General features: G+C 32.6%; 3 protein-coding genes across 3 annotated transcripts; 1 reads left to right on the top strand and 2 right to left on the bottom strand.

Moving 5' to 3' along the window:
• Positions 1 to 528: 528 nt before the first annotated feature.
• On the bottom strand, positions 529 to 9,542 carry LOC134724629 (interferon-induced very large GTPase 1-like). Its single transcript, XM_063587770.1, has 2 exons — positions 9,426 to 9,542; positions 529 to 6,087 (listed from the first exon to the last, which is right to left on the bottom strand). The coding sequence occupies exon 2, from the start codon at positions 6,046 to 6,048 to the stop codon at positions 1,138 to 1,140; it is 4,911 nt and encodes a 1,636-aa protein (XP_063443840.1). The 5' UTR covers positions 6,049 to 6,087; positions 9,426 to 9,542; the 3' UTR covers positions 529 to 1,137.
• Positions 9,543 to 19,223: 9,681 nt separating this feature from the next.
• Positions 19,224 to 22,150, bottom strand: LOC134726147 (uncharacterized). Its single transcript, XM_063590546.1, has 3 exons — positions 22,126 to 22,150; positions 21,454 to 21,525; positions 19,224 to 19,693 (listed from the first exon to the last, which is right to left on the bottom strand). Exons 1-3 carry the CDS (start codon positions 22,148 to 22,150, stop codon positions 19,224 to 19,226), a joined length of 567 nt encoding a protein of 188 aa, XP_063446616.1.
• Positions 22,151 to 22,173: 23 nt separating this feature from the next.
• On the top strand, positions 22,174 to 22,899 carry LOC134726146 (uncharacterized). The gene has a single exon (XM_063590545.1). The coding sequence runs from the start codon at positions 22,174 to 22,176 to the stop codon at positions 22,897 to 22,899; it is 726 nt and encodes a 241-aa protein (XP_063446615.1).
• Positions 22,900 to 23,982: the final 1,083 nt, after the last annotated feature.

Raw genomic sequence — 23,982 nt, 5'->3', positions numbered from 1 at the left:
AATGTAGACCAATTTGAAAACAGGACCAAACATGAAGATTCTAAATCCACTGTTAGATTCGGCATATAAAGGAACCCCTGTAATTCATTTTTTTTATGAAATCAAACACTGAAAGTTTAATTTGGGACCCTGTTGGCCCCTCATTTCTAAACTGCTGGGACCCAAAATCAATCCCAACCTTCCTTTAGTCCTTTTACCTTGTGTTTAAATGTGATAGATTTTTATTCACTTATAATAAAGTTATTGTGCGAAAACCAAGAAAAATGCTTATTTGGGCCCTTTTTAATCCCTAATTTATAAACTGTTCCAAATAAAACTCCAAAAAACAATCTAAACCTCCCTTTTTGGTCATAAACCTTGTGTTAAATTTCATACAATTCTATAAACTTAAACTAAAGGTATTGTGTAAATAAAAAATATGCTTATTTAGGCCCTATTTTGGCCCCTAATTCATAAACTAGATGGACCACAACTCCCAAAATTTATTTTAACGTTTCTTCAGTAGTATTGAATCTTCTGTTAAAAATATACAGAGATCCATACACTAAAACAAAAGTTATTGTCTGGAAACTAAATGCGTCTTCGACGACGACGCATACCATTATACGACGCAAAACAAGTTGTTGCGGTCGTATAAAAATGACTATAAAGTCTTCACATTTACCTTTAACAAATACAACCACATTGACAAAACTATTGATTACACAATTTCCTATGTGGTGCATCGTTCTTACTTATGATTTAAAGATGTGAAATGTAAAAAAAATCAAGAATTTAAAATTGATACTTTAAAAGCAGTAGTTAAAAAACAAAATAAGTAAGAAATATTGAGTATGGAGGATATGGAGCTCCTTTTCGAAATAATTATTTAAAAAAAAACGACGGGAAAAGACTGTATCGAACTTTGACCTTATATTTGCATTGGTATTATTTGGGTCTCAAATTGAATGAAAACAAATCAAGAAACTTCCTAAATTTAGGAAAGTGACATTTTAACAACAAATGCAGACTTTAATAAAAAGAAAAATGGGTCAAATAATTTAACCTGAAGTGTATTGATGGAAAAAAAGACAAGGCGTCCGAACATCTGACACAAATTCCGAAACCTCACCTTAGTACATCATTAAGTTCAAAGATTTAATTCAATGCTTTACGCAGTGATGTCCTTGCCTCCTGTTTCGTAATGATTTTCCATGATTCTGGAATATCGGGTAGTTTTATGTGGTATCGATCGCATATGTTCCCAACAAATGTCGCAAGATACCACGACCAGTAATCTGATGATCGAATTGAAGTGCTTGGAGCAATATCCCAGGCAGGAATAAATGTTTTGTATTCTCTAAACGGGTGTGATGTAATATTGTCTTTTGAGTTGCAGTTTCCCGAATTTCTGCATTCATAATGTGAGGCTGAGCATCTGAATTTGCAATTGGACTGAACTTGAAAATTACATACTTCTATTGACATTTGTGTGCTATTGGCAAAAAATGCCCCATTGATACCAGCTGGTCTGTGTTGAATGCATGTATGCACATCATTTTTGTCTATATAAATATGCCCTTCATCTGCTTTTTGACAAGGTTCTAAACAAAATGGACAATGTGCTTTACATCCCCACAATTTCGTAAATGTGCTTATCGATGGATTTGTCCCAATCCACATAACAGTTGACGGCGTCACGGTCTTGAAAGTTCCTAGTACTCTAATTTGAAGGTCGGAAAGTTCGTTCAACAATGTATTACCAAATCGCTGCACATTTAGAATTTGTCTTCCAATTACTTGTCTAAAACTGGATGCTGATAAAGGAAGTTCTTTGTTTAATCCTTCGATAAAACAACCTATCCAACTATCAATGTCGTTTTCTTGAAATTGTGCAGAACAATTACAGGCATACTTAACCGCTTTGTTTAAAAATCCAAATGTTTTCACTATTCTAGTATTTGCAAGGGTAGAATACATATTCATCGTATCATCCTTATCTTGAAGAAATAGTTTCTTTTCTATATAGTCAGATATCCACTTTTTTGCGAATGTCTCTGAATCTTTTGTATATGAACAGAATTGCTCAAAATCTTCTGTTTCGGCTAAGCCATCCATAATTGTCATCATAAGATGAAATTTTGTATGAGCAAAATCCATCAACACAAGATTTTGCACGTCGATAGGTAAAAACTTTGACACCATGGAAGATACTGCATCGTTGACAACTTGTATGAAAATAGAAGCAGCTCCTATTTCCTCTGATTGCTCATTAACTCTAGCAACGAATAACTCCCAAAGGTGTCGTTTATGGTCAGAAAGTCTTCGTTGCCAACCGTTCGATTCCTCATATCTTTCATCCATTTCAGTAAATACCTTTTCTGCATACTTCCCAACATGATTAAGTAACATTGCCTGATATGGCTTTTGGAGATTAAAAGGTGCTTTATTTTCTTTGTGCTCGTTATGGGTTTGAATGTCGTTTTCAATAGTTTTGAATAATTCTTTGACATACAGAATATTGAATTTTGTATTTGAACTCTTCTTTTCATCAATCATGACATCTAATCTTTCAAGGATATGATCCGTAATTTGTACTGTAGCTAATCTTGCATGATCTTTCGAAATGACAAATCTTGACTTCTCTGATGGATACATCTGCACTCCTACGTGTCCTTCTTTGATATCTTTTGTTCGTATGGAACCCTTCAGACGATTCAATTCGCTGTAGTCTTGACAATCGGTCTGACGAATGCAGGTTTTCAAAAACGCTGCATCCGACTGGTATAATTCTTGCAAAGAACATCGAATTTGATCCCCAACAGAAGTTGTGTTTTGATTGTATTTTCTGCCTAGCTCGTCTATTAGTGACTTCCACATTTTTGAAAATTCGGTTTGGATTTGTCTATCTGTTGGTGTTTTGCCTTTTAGCTGTTCAGCTATGCTTTTTGCTGTATCAAACAACATATCTTCTTCTTGTAAAGTGAGGCCAGTCTTGTTTCTGACTTCAAATTCATATTTCTCTTTTAGGGTATTAAGTTCCTCTTCAGCATTTATTCTGTAGTCCTCGGCTATTTGTTTAAGTCGATTAGCTTTTGTTTCCTTCCATTGTACAACAATTTCTTTCCATGGACTTTTCTCCAATGCCCTGTACCATTTTTCTATCAAAGATTGCAGTTTATTGGATAAAACTTGTTGAAATTTTATTTTAATCTGACTGTGTATTCTTCTAACGTTTTCTCTGTTCTGACAACTCCCAAATTCGTTTTCAGCTGTTTTAAAAATAAATTCGAACACAAATCTTTCCAAACTCCATGTTATACTCTGAAAAGTGGTTTCAATTGAATTATAGGCTTTGATTTCCAAACTATTTCTAAAACTGTATACGAAATCATCTGTTAAAATTCCCTCCCAAAGATCTGTTATTCTCTGTTTTGTGTCTTCTATGGTCAAAAAGGTAGTTCTTTTGTCAACAATGTCGGTCAGTAGAAAGTTTTTCATCATTTCTACATTTTTGCTGTACCCTGGATTAACAGGTGCCATTGGCGGATCTCCGTACCACAAATCAGAAAAATAAAACACATGATCTTCACTGTCGAAATCCATGACTTGCCGGAAAGATGAAATGTGCGACATATTTTCTTGCTCGGCTGCTTCTTTAGTCATGAGATCTAAATTTTCAACAAATTTCTTTCTCCCATGCATCATTTTTTCTTTTGCATCTTTCGCAGGTACGTTCTGGTGAACAAAAAGACAGGATTGATATAAACTAATGTTATTTTGAGCTGTTAACTTCAGTCTAAGAAATGCATGGACTGCAATCTGTAGTACATCATTGACCTCTGCTGTGTTTTCACCTTTCACGTTTATTATTGTTACATCTCCAAGTCCAATCACAAATGTTGCTAATTCGTTGTCGTGTTCATGCTTAAGGTCGGATAGTTCTGGTGCCCTTAATCCCTCTGTATCAATAACAAATATATACTCGAAAGGATATTTGTGTTTTGGCACTTGTACCAACTGAATAAATACCCCTCTTGTACATCTACCTGCACTTACGGCAAATTGAAGGCCAAACATTGTATTCAACAACGTTGACTTGCCGGAGCTTTGGATTCCAAGAACAGAAATTGACAAAAGTTTCACATTACCTACGATAGCTATTATTTCATCAAAAACTGCAGACACCCATGTTGTCGGAACATTTGCAGCATCACCATCCATGATCTCAAACGGTTGTCCTAAAAGCAATTGTTTGGCTACCAACCGTGGACATTGAATAACAGTCCTTATAAAAATTGTGTCTGTTGTAGGACTAACAATCTTAACACATTCATATATTTGTCCTATTTCTCTTATCAAATGTTCAAATCCAAATGGAGCTTCCACAAGATTTCTTTCAGCTTTATCTACATCTATTTTAAATGCGTTTAATTTCTTGGGGTCAATTTTCCCTTTTTGAGATTCCCATTTAGCCCATTTCATATGATAGTGTTGTACCAGATTTGGAAGATTTACCCGAGATATTTCATCCATTTCTTGTTTAAGATAGCTGATGAAAAATCGTAGCTCGTCTGGACTTTTTTCTAGCTCAATCATCGTTGATATCAATTTAGTTATTGCATGCGACATATTTTCGCATCTTTCATGTTGTTTTCGTCTAAGATGTTGCTTTGTTTGTTCTAGTTTGTCTACTTGTTTCATTTCAAAAGTTTCCGAAGCTCTTCTTTGTTGCTTTTCAATTTTTGTTAACTCCATCCAAATAGGGTTTTGCAATGGCAGTATTTCTGTCTTTTTGTGCTTTTGAACAACATCAATGATACTTGTTGTCTTTCCTCTTCCTCTAGAACATATATCTGAGAACAGCTCATCTGACTTTACACTGCATGTCATTATCTGTTTTGCCATGCTTTCAATAGTTGTATCGGGCTTTCCATTCAAAAAATATCTTATAGCATCTCTAATTTCTTCTTTAACAGTAGCAACTCCCTTTTGATTGACTATGTTGATGAATTTCATGCTCTTAAAGAATGATTTCATATGTTGCATGAATTTCTGAATATTTCGAGGGACTATTTCAGGGTCTTCCTCGCTGCAGTCTACTGCATACACAACACATACACCAGATTCTTGTAAAGATATACACATGTCAATAGTATCTTGCTCTAACATTACTTTTGACTCTAATATAACCAAGATAATATGCGATGTTGTCCTCAGTATTTGACATTGAGTTTTGCAGTCGACTCCATTTCCTCTAAGGTTCAGAAACATTAGAACATCGGAAAATGTATCTCTCGTATCTCTTGTCGGTAAAAACCACGAGGCCTCTATAAGACCATTACTTAAAGTCCGTGTACTTGTTCCATACGGACAATCCTTGTTAAAAAACGTATCATGATACTGGTCGGTCATTACTTGATTAATCAATTTTGATTTTGACACAACAGGTCGTCCTATGCGTATAAAAGATACGATCTTCAAATTGCTCTTGACAATGCCTTCTTGAATTGCCGCATTATCTCTCGATCTTCCTTCAATCATTATGCTTCGCAATGGCCATAACCATATTATTGGCTGTCCTACATGGATCCATTCTGATGATATAAAGGGAACTGCTAGTCGGCAAATAAACATCTTTGAAATAATAATCTGTTTTAAGAAAGGAGAACAACAGCAAAAAATAGCAAATAAGACATCTAATGGATTGAACTGTACGTTGGCAATAACTACAGGAGAAAACTGTTTCATTACAGAACTATACAGGTTGTCAAAGGAACTATTTTCTTTGTTTTGCTCTAAATTAGTTCTTTTTGCATTTTCCTTGAAATATGGCTCTAATTCAACATCACGAGCTTTTGAATTTAAACCTATTAGCTTTGAAATAAGTACCCATTTAATCTCACGTGAATCGCGTGAGGCTGTATCAAAGTCATGTTCTCTTACGTCCTCAAGAGATAAAGTTTCAGGAAAATACTCTGTCAATCCAAGCTGATCCAGAATGTCAGTTTCTGCTGTGAAGCCTTGGAAGTCACTGTCCTTAATTGAGTCACTAAAACCAGTTGCCATTCTTTGTTATAAATCGTATATGCTGCGATATATTTTAACCTGAAATACAAAATAAGTATATAGATATTTAATAGTTTCATTGATACCATCGTAATCGGTCAGTAAACAGTTGGATGGATTATGAACACGGCATTCAAGCTAAATAAGCTCACAATTTGGATGGTGATGAAATACTGAAACCGCACATGTTTCCGTCACAGCACGAATTTGGTCTTAGACCTTAAAACAAATGAATTTGTACATTTATCTTGCATAGTCGGCATTATCCAAAAAATAAATACATAGTTAGATTCAGCAAATCAAACATGACAAAGGACCAAACGCATTTATTTCTTTTTTATAAAATCCAGCATATTTGTAACACTCAGAAACGTGTCCAGACCGTAAATGTGTCCGTTTCCCCAAAAGTGTCTATACTTCATCACTATACTACAATCAGATGCTCCGCAAGCCGCAGCTTGATACGGCCGAAGAGGTTGAACCATGAACATTTGGGGCAAGTATGGACTTAACATTCAAGCTTGATACAGCTCTAAATTTGGATTATGATTAAATAGTTGACACAGAATAGGTTTCTGACACAAAATGAATCTGGTCTAAGAACTTAAAAAAATAAAGTATCTATTATGGTCCATTATCCAAAATCTAAATACATGATTAGATTCAACATATCAAAGAACCCCAATAATCTTTTTTTTTATGAAACCAAATAAAGGTTAATTTTGGGCCCTTCTGGTTCCTTATTTCTAAACTGTTGGGACCAAAACTGCCAAAATCAATCTCGACCTCCCTTTTACGGTCATAAATCTTGTTATTAAATTTCATAGATTTCTCTTTACTTATACTAAAGTTATGGTGCTAAAACCAAAAGGTTTTGGACGACGACGACACCAACGTGATACCAATGTACGACCAAAAAATTTTCAGCATTGTCTGATAAAACAAAAAAGTATAAAATATATTATGCCAAACAAAAACATTTATACCAAAGCACAAGCATCATCAAATCCTGCTAATGAGTCGCCTTTGGTGTAGAATCCAATGATATAAACCTTGTGTTTTAATTTCAAAGATTACTGTTTGCTTAAACTAAAGTTATTGTGCAAAAACAAAGAAACGTATGTTCCCCTTTTTGGCTTATACATGTACTGAAGTTATTAAAAAAAGATATCATCCTTCTTCGGATGACGACGACAAGGACGACGTGATACCAATATACGACCACATCTTTTTTTTATAATTTTTACGGTCGTATTAAAGGAAAAATTATTTGGATGCTAAAGGGCGCCAAAAACGTGGCTTTTTAAGAGAGCTTGAACGTGTCCATTGATTTTTCCTCAAACATTTCATATAAAGTCTTAACAGGTTCTTTTTAATGAACGCTCAATATTGACCATATTGTCAATATTCTTAAATTGCCAACTAATGAGACCTACCAAATTAGACTATTTACCGGATTTGTTATCACATAAGCAACACGACAGGTGCCACATGTGGAGCAGGATCTGCTTACCCTTTCGGAGCACCTGAAATCACCCCTAGTTTTTGGTTGGGTTCGTATTGTTTATTCTTTGGTTTTCTATGTTTTGTCATGTGTACTAATGTTTGTCTGTTTGTCTTTTTCATTTTTAGCCATGGTGTTGTCAGTTTATTTTCGATTCATGAGTTTAACTGTCCCTCTGGTATCTTTAAATTAATTTCGTCCCTCTTTTTTTTTTTTTAACTCAGGCTCAATATTGACAAATTGAAAACGTTTATATCATTGTATCTTTAAATCTATACACTTCTAGGAACATGATTGGTTATCAATTTCTTTTCGATTTACAAGTTTGACTGTCCTTTCTGGTATCTTTCGTCACTCTTTAAAATCCGTGAATTTTGGCCTTTATTTAACAATCTATGTTAAGCAATATAAAATAATTACTATTGTTTAAAAATAAATTAGGTTATTGGTCTTTTCGTTGGATTACTATACTGCTTTTACTCTTTCATCTATTGTCCTACCTTCCAGTGTGACTTGAAAATAGGTATTTTCCCGACTGACACTTAAAACCTTGCCGTTTAATGGTACGGGATATCTAAGTACGCAGCCACGTGGTGTCAGGTTGAGGATGTTAAATGTGAATCCTTGTGTAGGGGAAGTGCTTTCAATGTATACCTTCCTTGTATTTATTGTTAATACGTTCTTGTTCTGAATATGCATGACATATTTGCAACTGGAAGTTCAATCAATGTAAATTAAATGTTTTTCAAAATGTTCACGAAATTATTGCTATAAAACGTTAAGCAAGCAACAGCCACTAATATTTTAGTTCATCGAATAACACTTATTAAATAAATGTGGAGCAGGATCTGGTTATCCTTTTGGATCACCTTAGATCACCCCGAGTTTTTTGTTCCTGTTGCTTAGTCTTTATTTTTCTGTGTTGCTTAATCTTGTTTGCTGTGTCTTTTTCATTTTTAGCCATGGTGTTGTTAGTTTATTTCCAATCTATGAGTCTGTCCCTCTGGTATCTTCCGCCCCTCTTTTTAACAGATTATGTACATTTGAAGTGACTAACACTAGCATCTCCGAAGTGAAGTATGAGGTTTAAAAGTATAATATAGTTAGAAATCACCGAAGTATATTTATATTACAAATGAATTCACTTAGTAAACGATGAATTTTACTATATAAACCTAATCAGTTGCAATTTTTAAGTTTACATGAAATATTTGCCACTACACATTTTAATGCAATTAATGGTCAAGAGTAAAATATTATAGTAAAATGATGCCAATTAAACTTGCATCTATGCTGAATATAAACAACCGGCGTTGAACAAACTGATTCTAATAGATTTTGGATTTTGTCTTTCAACTCTGTTTCTTTTTAAATACCCTTATGTATCGCTAAGTACTGCAGCATTAACATGATTAATGTCATATATAAACGACTTTATTTTATTTTTTTTCCAACCAGAAACCGACATCGTCAATCGTGTCATATATTATTGAACTGCCGTAAACGTTATTGACACCACTAAGGACATATTAGGCTAAGAGCTTAAAGGTTTGAGACGTTATTGCGTTTTAAAGTGGACACGTTTTGGCGATTAACATTTATCGGACAAGTTTGCGGAATGATATGAAATATAAAAACTTGTAGAACACTTTAATAGAGTTCAATGATATACCGTTATACAAAAGTTGTTGTCTAGAAACGAGAAAATCCTGCTTTTACAAACTGTGTTGGCCCATTATCCATATCGGTTATGATGATAACGCTCAAAAACCATTCCACTTCGCTCCAGATTTTATTCTATTATTTCTATAAATCTAGGATATATGTTGATATCGACATTAACAGTGGACAATGCTATTTGAGATATTTTTACCTGTTGTGTCTGTTTGACTTGTCCAAACATCATTGACAATATGATGGAATTGTATGAGACTGTCATACAAGTGACATGTTTAACAAGTGAAAATTCCAGATTTAATTAACCATTTTCTTTCTGCAAAAGAAATATGACAGTTCCTTAGTTGTGTTTGAGCTTTTTATTTTGCCATTTGATTACGACCTTTTCGTTTGAATTTTCCTCAGAGTTCGTTTTTTTTTATCATTACACTTTTTAGTGAGAGTATCGCAAAAACAGTAAGCTGCATTTGATATCGCATGCATATATCTTAATGCAGAATGTTTATGAATTCGCCAAAAAACTAGCATGTTTTCCTTTTTTTTCAAAAAACTGCAATCATCATTATGACAAGTGCCATATCTGATTACTAGCATGATCAACCATGTAAGGGCCCTCTTTCAGTCCATTTATACAAGGAAGTGCAGGATTATAATATCGTTTCAATTGCAAGATCATCATAATACTATTCGCAATACACAGGCGCCAATGAATTGTTGCTACAAAGGTCACAACTGATAAAGTGAAATAATTCCTTTTTTCTGCTTTCAACATATTCATAATACATCAATAAATCAAGTTTTATAGTGGAAGTCAATGGAATAATTAAACTTAAGAATACACCACAAACGAGACAGTGTCAACACTATCATCTTAACCTCTCACTTTCTCAGTTATTTTTCTCACTGCAACCGTTGACGTTAACATTTCACAATTTTAAGGCTAGGTAGAATAAAGTCGAATTTAGCTGAACTTACGGAAAGTAACCTTACGTAGACAATTGGTTTTTGCATATTATCTGTAAAGTTTCTCCTGAAGAAAATGTACACTTTATAAATTGTATGCGTCCTGATCACTTTCTTGATTCATATTTGACAGCATGTGCTACAATCGTAGCAGACTGGCTTACTCATTACAAAATGTGAGTTCCTTTGATAGACAGACAAGTTCAAAGACTTACGGTCGCTAAAACACATTTACTGCCGATATACACAGCTACTTTTGCATCGGTACTATTTCTGTATATACTAAAAAAATGTAGTACTGGAAATTTACTTTTAATATTTAGTACTACTTCTTTACCTAAAAGCTATTGTAATATTTAGGTACTTGTATTTTACAGTACTTGATTTGTACTAAATATTTTGGTACAGAAATAATACAATGTTTCATGTTTGAAAATCATTACTTTCAGGGATTTGAAATAGAAAAAATTTCAAAATGCTGAAAATGTAAGGGTAGTAACCAAAAATCTGTAGTACCTAAATTTCTAGTACACATAAAGTACTGTAAAATACAGGTACCTAAATATAACAATAATTTTATAGTAACAAAATAGTACTGAATATTAATTGTAGATTTCCAGTACTACATTTTTTAAGTACAGAAATAGTACCTATGCAAAAGTAGCTGTGTATAATATATTGTGATGAATATACTTAGAACCTTGAGTCTTGTTTATTTATGTTTTTATTCTTTGATTGGGGTATCTAACACCTAGGTTAGTAGTACTTGGCTTTCCACTTGTTGAGAGAACATTTTTCATTCTTTCCAGATTGTGTATTCTTCTTTTAACCTTGATCAAAGCATATTAACACTACAGTCGGTTATAGATCGATGTTTAAATCTGGAGACAAATCAAGATAAAAACAAAAACTAAGAGAATTGTATGTAAGTATATGACTTTTTGTGTAGAAAGGCAAAAAGGGATTTTCCGAAATCTAAATTCTGACATTTGTTTCCTTTTCTACAAATATGTTTTATATAAATAATAAAATTATAAAAGTGTTTCACCGATGTCCTATCACGGGACCTTTGAGCGGAGACTATTTACAGTTTTGGAAGATATGCATTATCAGATCAGTATCCATTTGACCTATGTGAATCACATGTATGATAATGATATTTTCTATGTCTTCTATCATACACGATATAAGTATAGTTATAAAATGAACTTGTATCGTAAATGTCTCGTAACTTTTCATCCCTTTGAATTTAAATGAACATTTGTTAAACTAACTTATTCATCGGTTTATAATTTGCATGTAAAGCTTTTGACTATTTTAACAGTTCAACCCATATATCAACCTTAAATTTATACGTCATATGATTTATGGTGTGAGATTTATAATGTTAAGATAAGATATGGACTTGCTTTACTATGATTAAATAATGTTTTAAACACAAATATTTATAATACCATCAAATTGAAATCAACTATTTATAAAGCATTTTGCTTCCTAATCTTATCATGCTAAGGAAAATGAAATGCACCAAATATCGCAGCTTCATACGACCGTAGAGGTCGAACCCTGAACAGTTGGGAGCAAATATGGACACAACATTCAAGCTTGATACAGCTCTGAATATGGATTGTGATTAAATATTATGACACAGCATAGGTTTCTGACACAGAATGAATGTGGTGTTATTAACTTAACAAAATTAAATTTACCTATTATGGTCCTATATCCAAAATCTAAATACATGGATTGATTCAGCATATTAAGGACTATTTTAACAGTTCAACCCATATATCAACCTTAAATTTATACGTCATATGTTTTTATGGTGTGAGATTTATAATGTTAAGATAAGATATGGACTTGCTTTACTATGATTAAATAATGTTTTAAACACAAATATTTATAATACCATCAAATTGAAATCAACTATTTATAAAGCATTTTGCTTTCTAATCTTATCATGCTAAGGAAAATGAAATGCACCAAATATCGCAGCTTCATACGACCGTAGAGGTCGAACCCTGAACAGTTGGGAGCAAATATGGACACAACATTCAAGCTTGATACAGCTCTGAATATGGATTGTGATTAAATATTATGACACAGCATAGGTTTCTGACACAGAATGAATGTGGTGTTATTAACTTAACAAAATTAAATTTACCTATTATGGTCCTATATCCAAAATCTAAATACATGGATTGATTCAGCATATTAAGGAATCTCAAAAATTCATTTTTTTTATGATATCAAACAAAGTTAAACTTTGGACCCTTTTCACCGCAATGTAGACCAATTTGATAACGGGGCCCAAAAATAAAAAAAATATAAAAATATGGTTAGATTTAGTATATCAAAGAACCCCATACATTTAATTGTTATTGAAATCCAATTTGGACCAATTTGAAAACTGGGTCCATAATAAAAAAAAATATCCAAATACATGTTTAGATTCAGCATATTAAAGATTGCCAAGAATTCAATTTTTGTTAAAATCAAACAAAGTTTAATTTTGGAACCTTTGGACCTTAATGTAGACCATATTAAAAACGGGACAAAGTATTAGAAAAGTATTGTTTTCGACCCCTTTTTAGCTCTAATCCCTAAACAGTTTGGACCATAGCCCCTACTATCAATCCATACCTTCTTTGTTTTGGTATGGAACTATGTGATATGATTTCAGAAAGATCCATACACTTACACACAAGACAGTATTGTCTGGAAAAAGGAGAAAACTTGTAGATTGGCCCCTTTTTGACCATTGTTCCTAAACTGTTGCGACCAAAACCCCAAAAATCTACCCCAACCTTTCTTTTGTGGTTTCAAATCTTGTTAAAAGTTCATAGAGAACTATTCACTGAAACTAAAGTTATTGTCCGGAAACTAAGAACTTGTTTACCGTCGTCGGACGACTACGCCAATATACGACAAAAAAAATAATTTCTGCGGTCGTTCAAAAATTGCGAAAAATTGTGAAAATTTACTTTAAATGGTAATAACTCTTCAAAGGAACAATTGACCATTTATGTCATGTTGACTTATTTGTAGATCTAACTTTGCTGAAAAAGTTTGGTTGTTTACTTTTAATCTGTATCAATATTAATATTCAAGATAATAACCAATATAAAATGCTCCTAAGGGCGCAGCTTGATACGACCTCAGATGTTGAACCCTGAACAGTTGGGGCAAGTATGGACACAACATTCAAGCTTGATACAGATCTGAATTTGGATTGTGATGAAATATTTAAAACAGAATAGATTTGTGACACAGAATTAATATGGCCTCTAAACTTAAAAACAAAAAATTGGACCTTTACCTATTATGGTACAAAATCTAAATACATGATTAGATTCAGCATATCAAAGAAACCCAATTTTTCATGAAGTCAAATAAATTAAAGTTCAAGTTTGGACCCTTTTGACATCAATGTGGACCAATTTGATGACAGGGCCCACAAATAAAAAAAATAAATGGTTAGATTCAGCATATTAAAAAAACATATACTAATATTGTTGCAATTCAACAAATTATAATTTTGGACCCCGATTCGGGCAAACTTAAAAACTGGGCACATAATACAAAATCTTAATACATGTTTAGATTCAGCATATCAAAGAATCCCAAGAATTTATGTTTTGTTAAAATCAAACAAAGTTTAATTTTGTACCCTTTGGACCATAATGTAGACCAATTTAAAAACGGAACCAAAAACTGCGAATCTAGATACACGGTTAGATTTGTCATAATTTAACTTATGATGAATTCAAACAAAGTTTAATATTCAACCCTTTTTTATCTTAATGTAGACCAATTTAAAAACGAAACTAAACATTAAGAATCTATATACACGGTTAGATTCACCATATCAAAGAAAACCAATAACTTAATTGTTGATGAAATCAAACAAAGTCTAATTTTGGATCCTTTGGAACTCAACGTGGACCAATTTTAAAACGGGGCCCAAAATCAAAAATCTAAAAACTTAATACACTGTAAGATTCAAAGAACCCTAACTATTCAAGAATAACCCAATTGAAAATTGGTCAAGAACTAAGCAATTTATACAAACCATTAGAAAAGTATTGTTTTGGTACCTTTTTGGCACCCAATTCCTAAACAGTTAGGACCATAGACCTAAAATCAATTCCAACCTTCTTTTTTTGGAATGGAACTTTGTGGTACACTTACACACAATGTATTGTTTGGAAACTAGAAAAATGCATATTTGGACCCCTTTGTATGCCCTTAATTCATAAGCTCTTTGGACCATAACCCCCAAATTCTACTTAACCTTTATTTTGTATTTTCAAACATTGTGTTTAATTATACTAAAGTTATTGTCCGGAAACTAAGTGTCTTTAGACGACGACGATGTGATACCAATATATGAACTTTTGCGGTCGTACAAAAACTGCATCTTACCCCTATGTTCTATTTTCAGCCATGACAGCCATTTTGATTGATGGGCGGGGTCATCGGATATAGTTTTTTTGAATAAGTAACCCTAATAATAATTTAGGCCACGTTCGATTTCATTTGTTTTAGAAGTTCCAGAGGAGTAGATTTTTATAGAAGTAAACGGACTACGACGACGACGATGACAGACGACGGACTCAAGGTGATGAGAACAGCTCACCTGGTCCTTTTAGGCGATGTGTGATAAAAATAATATCGACTGCATTACTAATCCTTAATAAGGGACGAAATACATCAAAGGGACAGCCATACACATGAAGCGGGGGGAAACAGGCAACGCCATTGCAATGAAAAAACGATAGATGTCTCAATTTTTAAAACATGAAAACACTGCTGTCATTGGAATCAAAAGGCAGAGCGTAACGAATCCCATCATATATTGAGGATCATTCCAATACTTTGATGTGTCTGTCATTACTAGTACATAAAACAATTTCGTCATAGTCATATTAATTTAATATGTATTCAAAACGAAAATGACCCCATACATTTGAGAATCGGAATCAATCTATGAGATGTTTTTAATTATGTATGACTTGAATTACTTACCGTTAATTTTAAGTCTGCATGTTTTATGGTCACAACTAAAGCAACATTTCAGTTTTTATGCGATGTGAATAAAAGATTCCCTCGTTTAAGCTTTAACCCAAGCTGTTAGAGTATATTATAACAAACAAATCAATCGGCGTATGACCCAGTCTATTTATAAAACATGGAAAACAGGCGTATAAAAATAGCTTGTGGAAAGTCCTTTGATTTTTTGGAATTTCAAAGATTAAAACAAGTTACAGGTTATGTTGGAACGTAAATCATTCAACAACTATTGTTTTACATTTTTTTAATTGAACATTCAAATTTTTGTTTATATCTAACTAGTTGGTTGACTATCAGATATATTTAAAAGAAGGTTAAAAATTGAATTTCAACGTTCTTATATATATGCTTTCCATCAGCTGATACCGTAACCGAAACAAAAAACAGTAGTGAGAGAAATGGTAAAAGTTTAATGATACTTTAATTTAAACTCAAATCTTTAACTCCATTAAATTATTTGAACCTTGAACACACTAGATGGCGTAATACTTCAATTCCACAAAAAAATTACATGAATCTATTAAAAAAAATCAATTCAACGAGTATTTATTACACTAATTCCAGTGTACAATTTCAGATGTTGAAACAATATATTGATGGTGAACATAAATCATGAAGCAGGTTTCGTCGTAGGTAAAAAAAAATTGCACATATTTATACAATAGGTGCAATATTTGTGCTTTTTCATAATTTGTTGTTTTTGCCATCCGTCACCCTTCCAAGTTTATACATGTATGTTTTGGCACATGTCAAAGTTGATATTATTAAGTCGAATGTTTATGTTTTAGTAGCAGTAGAAGTTAATTGCGTTTGTTTGTTTTTCTAAATGCACAAATCAGTTGCAGATGGCATTTGCAATAATTTTAAAATAGTCTTAACGGGGCATTCATTAGGTGTTAAAATTATGTTAACCAATTTGACTCAAATGATCATGTACGTTTAATATAAATCATACTACATAAAATACGCATATATGAGCTATATTCAAAGTAGAGCTTTAAATACAAAAAAAAAGCTTATGGATATTCCATTAACATTTTGTAAATTTAAATAACTTTTTTGTCTGTGTTCAGCTACACAGTAAACCTATTCTTTGCAAATAATTACATAATTATGTTTAATTAATAATCTTGTTAATTGCCTTACTGAGCTTCCATTGAAAAGAACAGATGAGTTGTCTGAAACCTTTTAGTTTTACATCCAGGCTTAACTAAAAACTCTTATATCACATCTATATTAAACACAAAAAGTGTTTTAACTACCCTTTTGACAGCTGATAGAAGTCTATTAATGATGACAACATTCTGAGTAAGTGATCAGGATGTTTAATTCAATGAAGTAAATAATGACCCATGATATATTTGCTTGTTGATACTCAGACAGATAGTTATTATACCGTTCATACGTTGCACGTAGACATGGTAGATGTCGTTCGCTTTTTTGGTGTAGGTTACATGACTCAATACCTTATACGAATGGTGAAAAAAATATTAGAATAAAACATATAATTGTCCTGCCCTACTAAAATGCAATGTTGTTAAAACAATTATTCATAATACCATCAAATTTGTATATGAAACAGCATGCACTCTACTAATCTAAACGGCAAAATGTTTCACATTCAATCTTTTTAAACAATTTCATAGAATTTCATAAATCTGCGGAACACCAACCCAAAAAGACTGTAACATTTAACTAATGTTAAAATCTTTTTACTTCTATCTAGACTTCTATATATACATGTTACATTGTATTCAACATATTACAATGTCATTGTGTATAAAGATAAACCTCAAGAGATAAACATGATAAAAATGCAATAAATTTCAAAGAATGATCACTTACCTTCAATTTTTAGTCTTGCAATTTTAGCGGCATTTTTATATTGCTAACATTTTAAAAGATACAATCAGATATTTTCTCGTTTAAACATTTTGCATGAGTTTTATAAAACATAAACCAATAATCATATGACCTCTTCTATTTATAACACGTACGAAACATGCGTTTAAAATAACTTGTGGGTTTTCCTTTTAATTTTCGAAAATTTCTAACGCAAATCTGGTATCTCTTGAATTCCTTCAGAGACAAAAGATGGAAAACAGGTTTAATTAAGATCGTACAACAAAAAGTAACAGATTCAGTTACAATTTAGTTCATTGAACAACTTTTGATGTGCATTTTATTAATTGAAGATTCATTTATTTAGTATTGCTTGACTGCCGAGGTTGACTGTATGAACAGATGAACATTTCAACATTTTCGAGAAATTCCAGGAATATCCACTAATTATATTTCTACGCCTGTTTTATACGTTTTATGAATAGAAGAACGGTGTAGATACAATAATAAATCTTATATATCTGATTGGTATTATTAAGTAATCAAACATGCATGTCAGTATATTTCACACATTTTCATATCCAATACTAGAGTAAAAAGCAAAAGCTTAAGCAGTTGGACATTTTAAATAAGTTGTGTGAAAAGTGGAGATTAACTCTAAATAAAAACAAAACCAAAATTGTTCATTTTAGAAATAAATCTGTACTAAGAAGTAATTCTCAGTTCAAATGTGGCGAACTTTGTCTTGAATATGCAGCTTGTTATAAATATCTTGGTGAACTTTTGAATGAATTTTCAGATTATTCTATAATTGCCAAAGAATTGTATAAATCAGCTAATAGAGCTCTTGGTGTTATTAAAGCAAAATTTTGTAAAACTGGTGGTATGAATTTTTATGTATTTACTAAATTATATGACACTTTAGTCAAACCCATTTTTACATATGCTTCCGGTGTATGGGGCATTAATATACATAATTGTATAAATAATTTGCAAAACAATGCTTGTAAATTTTCTTAGGCTTAAGCAAAAGAAGCAGCAACTTAGCTGCTAGAGGTGATATGGGTTTTTTATCAGGCGATGCACTACTAAAAGTTGAAGTTTTTAAACTTTGGAATCGTCTAAAATGTGACAATACTAGTAATATATGTGAAAAGGTTCATACCTGGGCGATTACAAGAAAATCGTCATGGGATTAAAGAGTTTTACAGTTAGCTCGTAAATATAGTTTGATTATAAATGTAGAAGATGAAATTAATATGAGTAATGTATGGGACTCTATACAAACTTTGGAAAAGAATATTGGCACCATGAAGTATGGAATGATAAAAATAATGTCAATGGTAATAAATTAAGATTTTATAGATTGTTTAAAACTTGTATTGGTACGGAGCCTTATGTAAAGGTAGTTAATAATAGATGCCACCGACGTATTTTGTCACTATTCAGAGCTGGTTCGTTACAACTTAAAGTTGAAACAGGTCGATATGCTAGACCACCAGAACCTCTACAAGACCGTTTATGTATTTTTTTGTGATAGTAGCCAAATCGAAGATGAAAAACACTTTCTTTTTAATTGTTGTTTTTACTCTGATATCAGACATGAATTGTATGCCAAAGCCTGTCTTTTAAATGTTGATTTTGAGAATTTATGTGATGTTGAAAAACTTCGTTATCTTATGTGTAATGTAATGGGAATATGGTTCCTCTTTTAGCTAGTTCCCTTTATCATATGTTTTATCGACGAAAACATGTCATCTAGAAATTATATATGTTTTGTTATTTTGTTATTTTTTTTTAATTTACGAAATACATTTTAAATGTATCAAAGCTGTCCTTTTATGTATGTATTATATGTTTGTTTTAATGATAGTGTCTCATACGTCGTTTTCGGCTGGCATCCTTTTACACAAATGTTTGGTTCTTATGACTTTATGTGTATATAATATATTGATATTGTAATGGATGGTGACACTTTAATAAAATAAATCTTATCTTATCTTATCTAGTAATGAAATTTCCAAATCAGCTCAAAAATAATAAAAGAAATTGTTTTGTTTGAAAAGATATTTAATGCAGATACTTGTCCCAACAGCACCGGACTCATTATTTTCATTTATTTAGAACAGACAACACAATACACCTGTAAATCATCAGTATACGGTGGGCAAGGGAGTGATCCACATTTGTAGCCGGTAACAAACAGTGTTTTATCATTGTTGTCACTTCGTCCTCCAGGAATAAACTCTGGTTGTTTGTCAATACAGACAAAAGACGATGCGGCGTGGTGGTAAGCCCCAGATGCAAGAAATCCACTGTATTCTATTCTCCAACCACTGAAGCATGACTTTCTCCCAGGAATCATTACAGTTGTTGATGCATTGCTAAGACAAAGGGCACATGGCACATCTTGATTTTGGGCACCAGACCCGAACCGCGAATCGTCATATTCTGATCCGTAGATATAGCTATTGGCACCAGCAGTAGTGTTACTTAGTTCGGGGTGATCTGGGAGACATAACATGTTAGACGGGCCTCCACGATAATAATCATTTCCATAGAAGAACTTTTGTCCAGATGCATAACCTACATGTACAAATGTATAGTAACACGTGACTATAAATTAATTGATTTAACAGAAAAAGTAAATTAACCAAAATGTATACGTATAATTTATAAAGTTAAATATAAGTGACGACTTTCCGTAATATACTTTTCTTAAAAAAATCTTCTAAATGACAAAAGCTTTCCATTTAAACTAATTAAAACTTATTGTAATCATGTGAATGTCCAAATGACCACTTTAACTAAAAATCGCAATAAAAGGTGCCATTGACCCGTTCTGATTCAGTTAAATGTTTATCTTCGAATTCTGTCATCTTATTTTGTCTTTTGTTAATCCGTACTCATGCTATAGAGCTTGAAAAATGATTTGAATGTTTAAGCATTCTTACATATCCAACTATAGCAGTCATCACGTGACTTTTGTGACGTCACACATCACCCGTATCAAGCCCAAGGAAATTGTATAGAAATGCATAGGGGCCTTCTGGAATCGATGAAATACATTACTTTAAGTTCATGATACTAAAAGTGTGGGTCTTTGTAGTAATTCCTCATATATTTAGAAATATAAATATTCCTTTTGGAATAGTTTAAATTTTGATCTTCTCCCTTCCAAATGCTTTTGAAAATTTGTCTTGTTTGCCTCGATAGTTCACACTGTTAAATCATACAACTACGATAAATTTTGGATTTTCTGTCGTCTTTAACCTTAAATTGCGATTTAAACAAAACAGATGGAATAATTGTGGGTCTTTGTGCTTATTATTATATTCATAAATATTTGAAATATCGTATATAGAATAGTTTAATTTTCTATTATGTCCCTTCCAAATTGATTTGAAAATAAGCTATCTTCAGAAAATCTGCTATTATTTTTCAAGATGGCGACCAGATTGACAGCATGGGGCGACATGGTAAAAATATTGTTTGTACGATTTTTACTATGAAAATTAACAAACTGTTGGATGCTCGCGTTTTCATCCATTGTCTTACCTTAAAGCAGCATGTAGTCGAACATTGGTTCCTTTTTATCAAGCTTAAACATGCTGTTGTTATTTTTATAAAATTTTGAAAAATGGCGAACAAATAATTTTCAAACGAAGAGGATGTTCGACACTTATTTTGTTAATGCACATAATTCAATTTATTTTCTCTGTTTATATTGCAATTAAATATGACACGTTATTGTAACTATAAGAATAGCCATAGCAAGATTAAGGAGATATTAATTAAGTCATAACATCAACGTGATCAAAGAAAACAAACACTGACACCTAATCACAATGCAAGTTTTGACAATACTCATGTAGATGCATGTTTTTACAATACCTATGCCGGTTAGTGTTGTCCGATTATCAATGACATTCTTTGCAATATTATTTTTATATTCATTAAGAAGACATCGAATGGATATAAACCGAGGTGAACTAAATATATTTTTCAATTTTCTTTAAATAATTCATCAGGTAACCAGTATAAAAAAATCCTAGTTGAACCAGTCACATGCAGAATTTTCGAACGTGATTATGACTGTAATAGTTGCATATGAAAGATGTAATTAAACGTTCACTTAGTTTCTAACATCGATATACTTTTGTTATTGGGTTTCAGGCTGATATTGAAGTTAAACCAGTTGCATGTTTACCCCTCAGTTATATAGAATCTTTAAACTGACTGAACACTGTAGAATAACATCTTATGATTACCATTTTTTTCAAATGTGCAGATTTCTGTTTAAAAAATGTTGTAGTTAAACTGTAATTTTGACTGAAATCACCTACCAGAGTAAACTCGTTTTGTGCCAGTACCGGAACATCCAGTTTTCCCCCATCTCACATAGGTTGCACCACGTTCTGAAAAAAGAATCAATAATTTTTATTTGTAGCATCACTAGTCGATACACATATATGGCAAAAAAAGACACCGAACAGTTACATTTTGTAAGTTGAACCGAGAGCTATTGCTCACTAATGATACTGATGATGTGCGCATGACAAGATGGACGTGCATTTTTTCTCTCGTTCGAAATCTTCGAGAAAATAATGAATAACAACTTCATATCGAACTTATAGAACTGTACGTATAATTGTGATGTTATATTGGGGTCCTCACCACCTTAAACCCCCATTTGTGAAGCTAGATAAAGTTCACTCGTCCTGCATTCCGTTCCGATTTGATCGTCAATAGATACATAGAGTTCAGTTTTTCAAATTGAGGGTCTCAAACGAACACCTCCAAAATGGCTAGCAGAAAAGATCAAAAATCTAGAAATGAAAAGTCGACGGCTGAAATTTTAAATGAAAGCAGAAATGTTTTATACGGGGACTCATCTGATATGTCTACTTTAATGAACAATGTATTAACTCTGTTAAATAAAATGGATATAAGACTGTCAAGTATTGAAAAAAATACAGGAAAAAATACTTCAACACTTACTCAAATGAACGACAAACTAACATCCATAACAGCTCGGGTCATAACAGCCGAAAAAGATATCCATGATGTTCAAACTAGAGTGTCAGATTGAGAAACAAATTGTCAAGGTACCAGTAATATCTTTGATGAAGTTAAAAAAAAAGACAGATTACTTAGAAAAGGGTTTTGACAAAATAAAAGAGGACTACCTGAGATTAGATACTGGTAGATGTAGAATAGCTGAAGATCTCATCAAAGAAGAAAGAGAAAATAATGACATGAAAACGAAACTTACCGACATTCAATGTCGAGCCATGAATTACAACCTGATTTTCACAGGGTTTCCGGAACATAGAGACGAAAATATAGAAGACAAACTACGACGTTTCCTATACCATGAGATGAAAATTGATCAGCGTATTGAATTCAACAACGTGCATCGTTTTGGGAGGAGATCGGAAAATGGTAAAAGACCCATTGTTGCGAAGTTTGTATATTTCTCTGACTTAGAAATGGTGAAGAAAGCAGGAAAACACTTGAAAGGATCGGATTACGGTGTCAATGAACAATTTCCACCCGAAATAGAACAGAGACGGAGACGTTTATATCCGATTATGAAAGAGGAGAGAAGAAAAAAAGCAAAGGTTGTGCTTAACCGAGATAAGTTATACGTTAATAATGAACTAGTAAATCCAGATGTATACGAGTCGGAGAGTACGCATGTAGATCCTCGTCAATCAACTTCAAGGCCACAAAAACGCCCAAGGGTACATTCTACACCAGAGAGAGAAGACACGCCTGATCACAGATAGGATTACCGTGGAGAACATTGTAAATGTTCCATGACCATATGCGTAAACTCATATGGTCCGACCATACGCGTATGGTCCGACCGTACGCGTATGGTCGGACCATATGAGTATGATACTCGCTTGGTTATTAACGGGCCGGACCATATGAGTATTTGGACCATATAGGTATTTGTTTTTCAATAATATGCATTAGAAAACTTTATAAAAAACAATGATTTCTTCATGCAATTGTATTATTTACAATTCAAATAGCATTAAACTTTTATGCCAAAGCTACTTTTCATCGCTAATGGTATTTTTGCTTGTATGCGTAGGGTGACATATACTTCCATACGGTACCATAGCTTTTCTTGGGTTCTGGGTAATTCCGATGTGTCTACGATGTTTTTAAAAAGCTCTAGATCTCGAATATCGTAACAAGACTGAAGTGCATCATAACACCAGACAACTAAGAAAATTAAACTAGGGTCCTTGCCGGTTAAGTTATTCATTTTTTTAACAACAAAAACACGCATTAGTATAAAAAGTCTGAATATTGCACTGCTAAATAAATGCTAATTATATAAAGTTTCAAAAGTAAGCAAATTAATAGACTCTTTATCCTGTCGACTTTTACGTCAGTTTATCATGTTTATAGTAAAACAATTGATTTCTTGTGTAACAGTTCATTACAATATTTTTGGAAGTTTATATCTTTCCAGGTCGACATTTTGCCATTCACTCGTAATAACACATCGAAAAATGAAAAAAAATGTTTTTACTGTAGTTTTGACTAGTGATGAAATTTACTGTGTGAAACTGCTTACTTCATTTTGTAAATCTAATTATTATTATTTTTTTTTTTTTTATAGATCTATGATAAAATAACCTTTGGTAGTTTCTTTTTAATGATGCGACAACTAGAAGCAAACTTGTTAATTACCCCGACCATACGCGTACGGTTGGACCATACGCGTATGATCGGACCATATGAGTATATACCCATATGGTCATGACCATACGCGTATGGTCCAAATACTCATATGGACCGGAACATAAACATTACTCTGAAGTTGTAAACAATATTAAAAATAAAAACAAATT

This window comes from Mytilus trossulus, chromosome 7 (assembly GCF_036588685.1).
Source record: "Mytilus trossulus isolate FHL-02 chromosome 7, PNRI_Mtr1.1.1.hap1, whole genome shotgun sequence".
NCBI lineage: Eukaryota > Metazoa > Mollusca > Bivalvia > Mytilida > Mytilidae > Mytilus > Mytilus trossulus.
The sequence above is the reverse complement of the archived record's forward strand: the minus strand, read 5'-3'. Positions and strand labels throughout refer to the sequence as shown.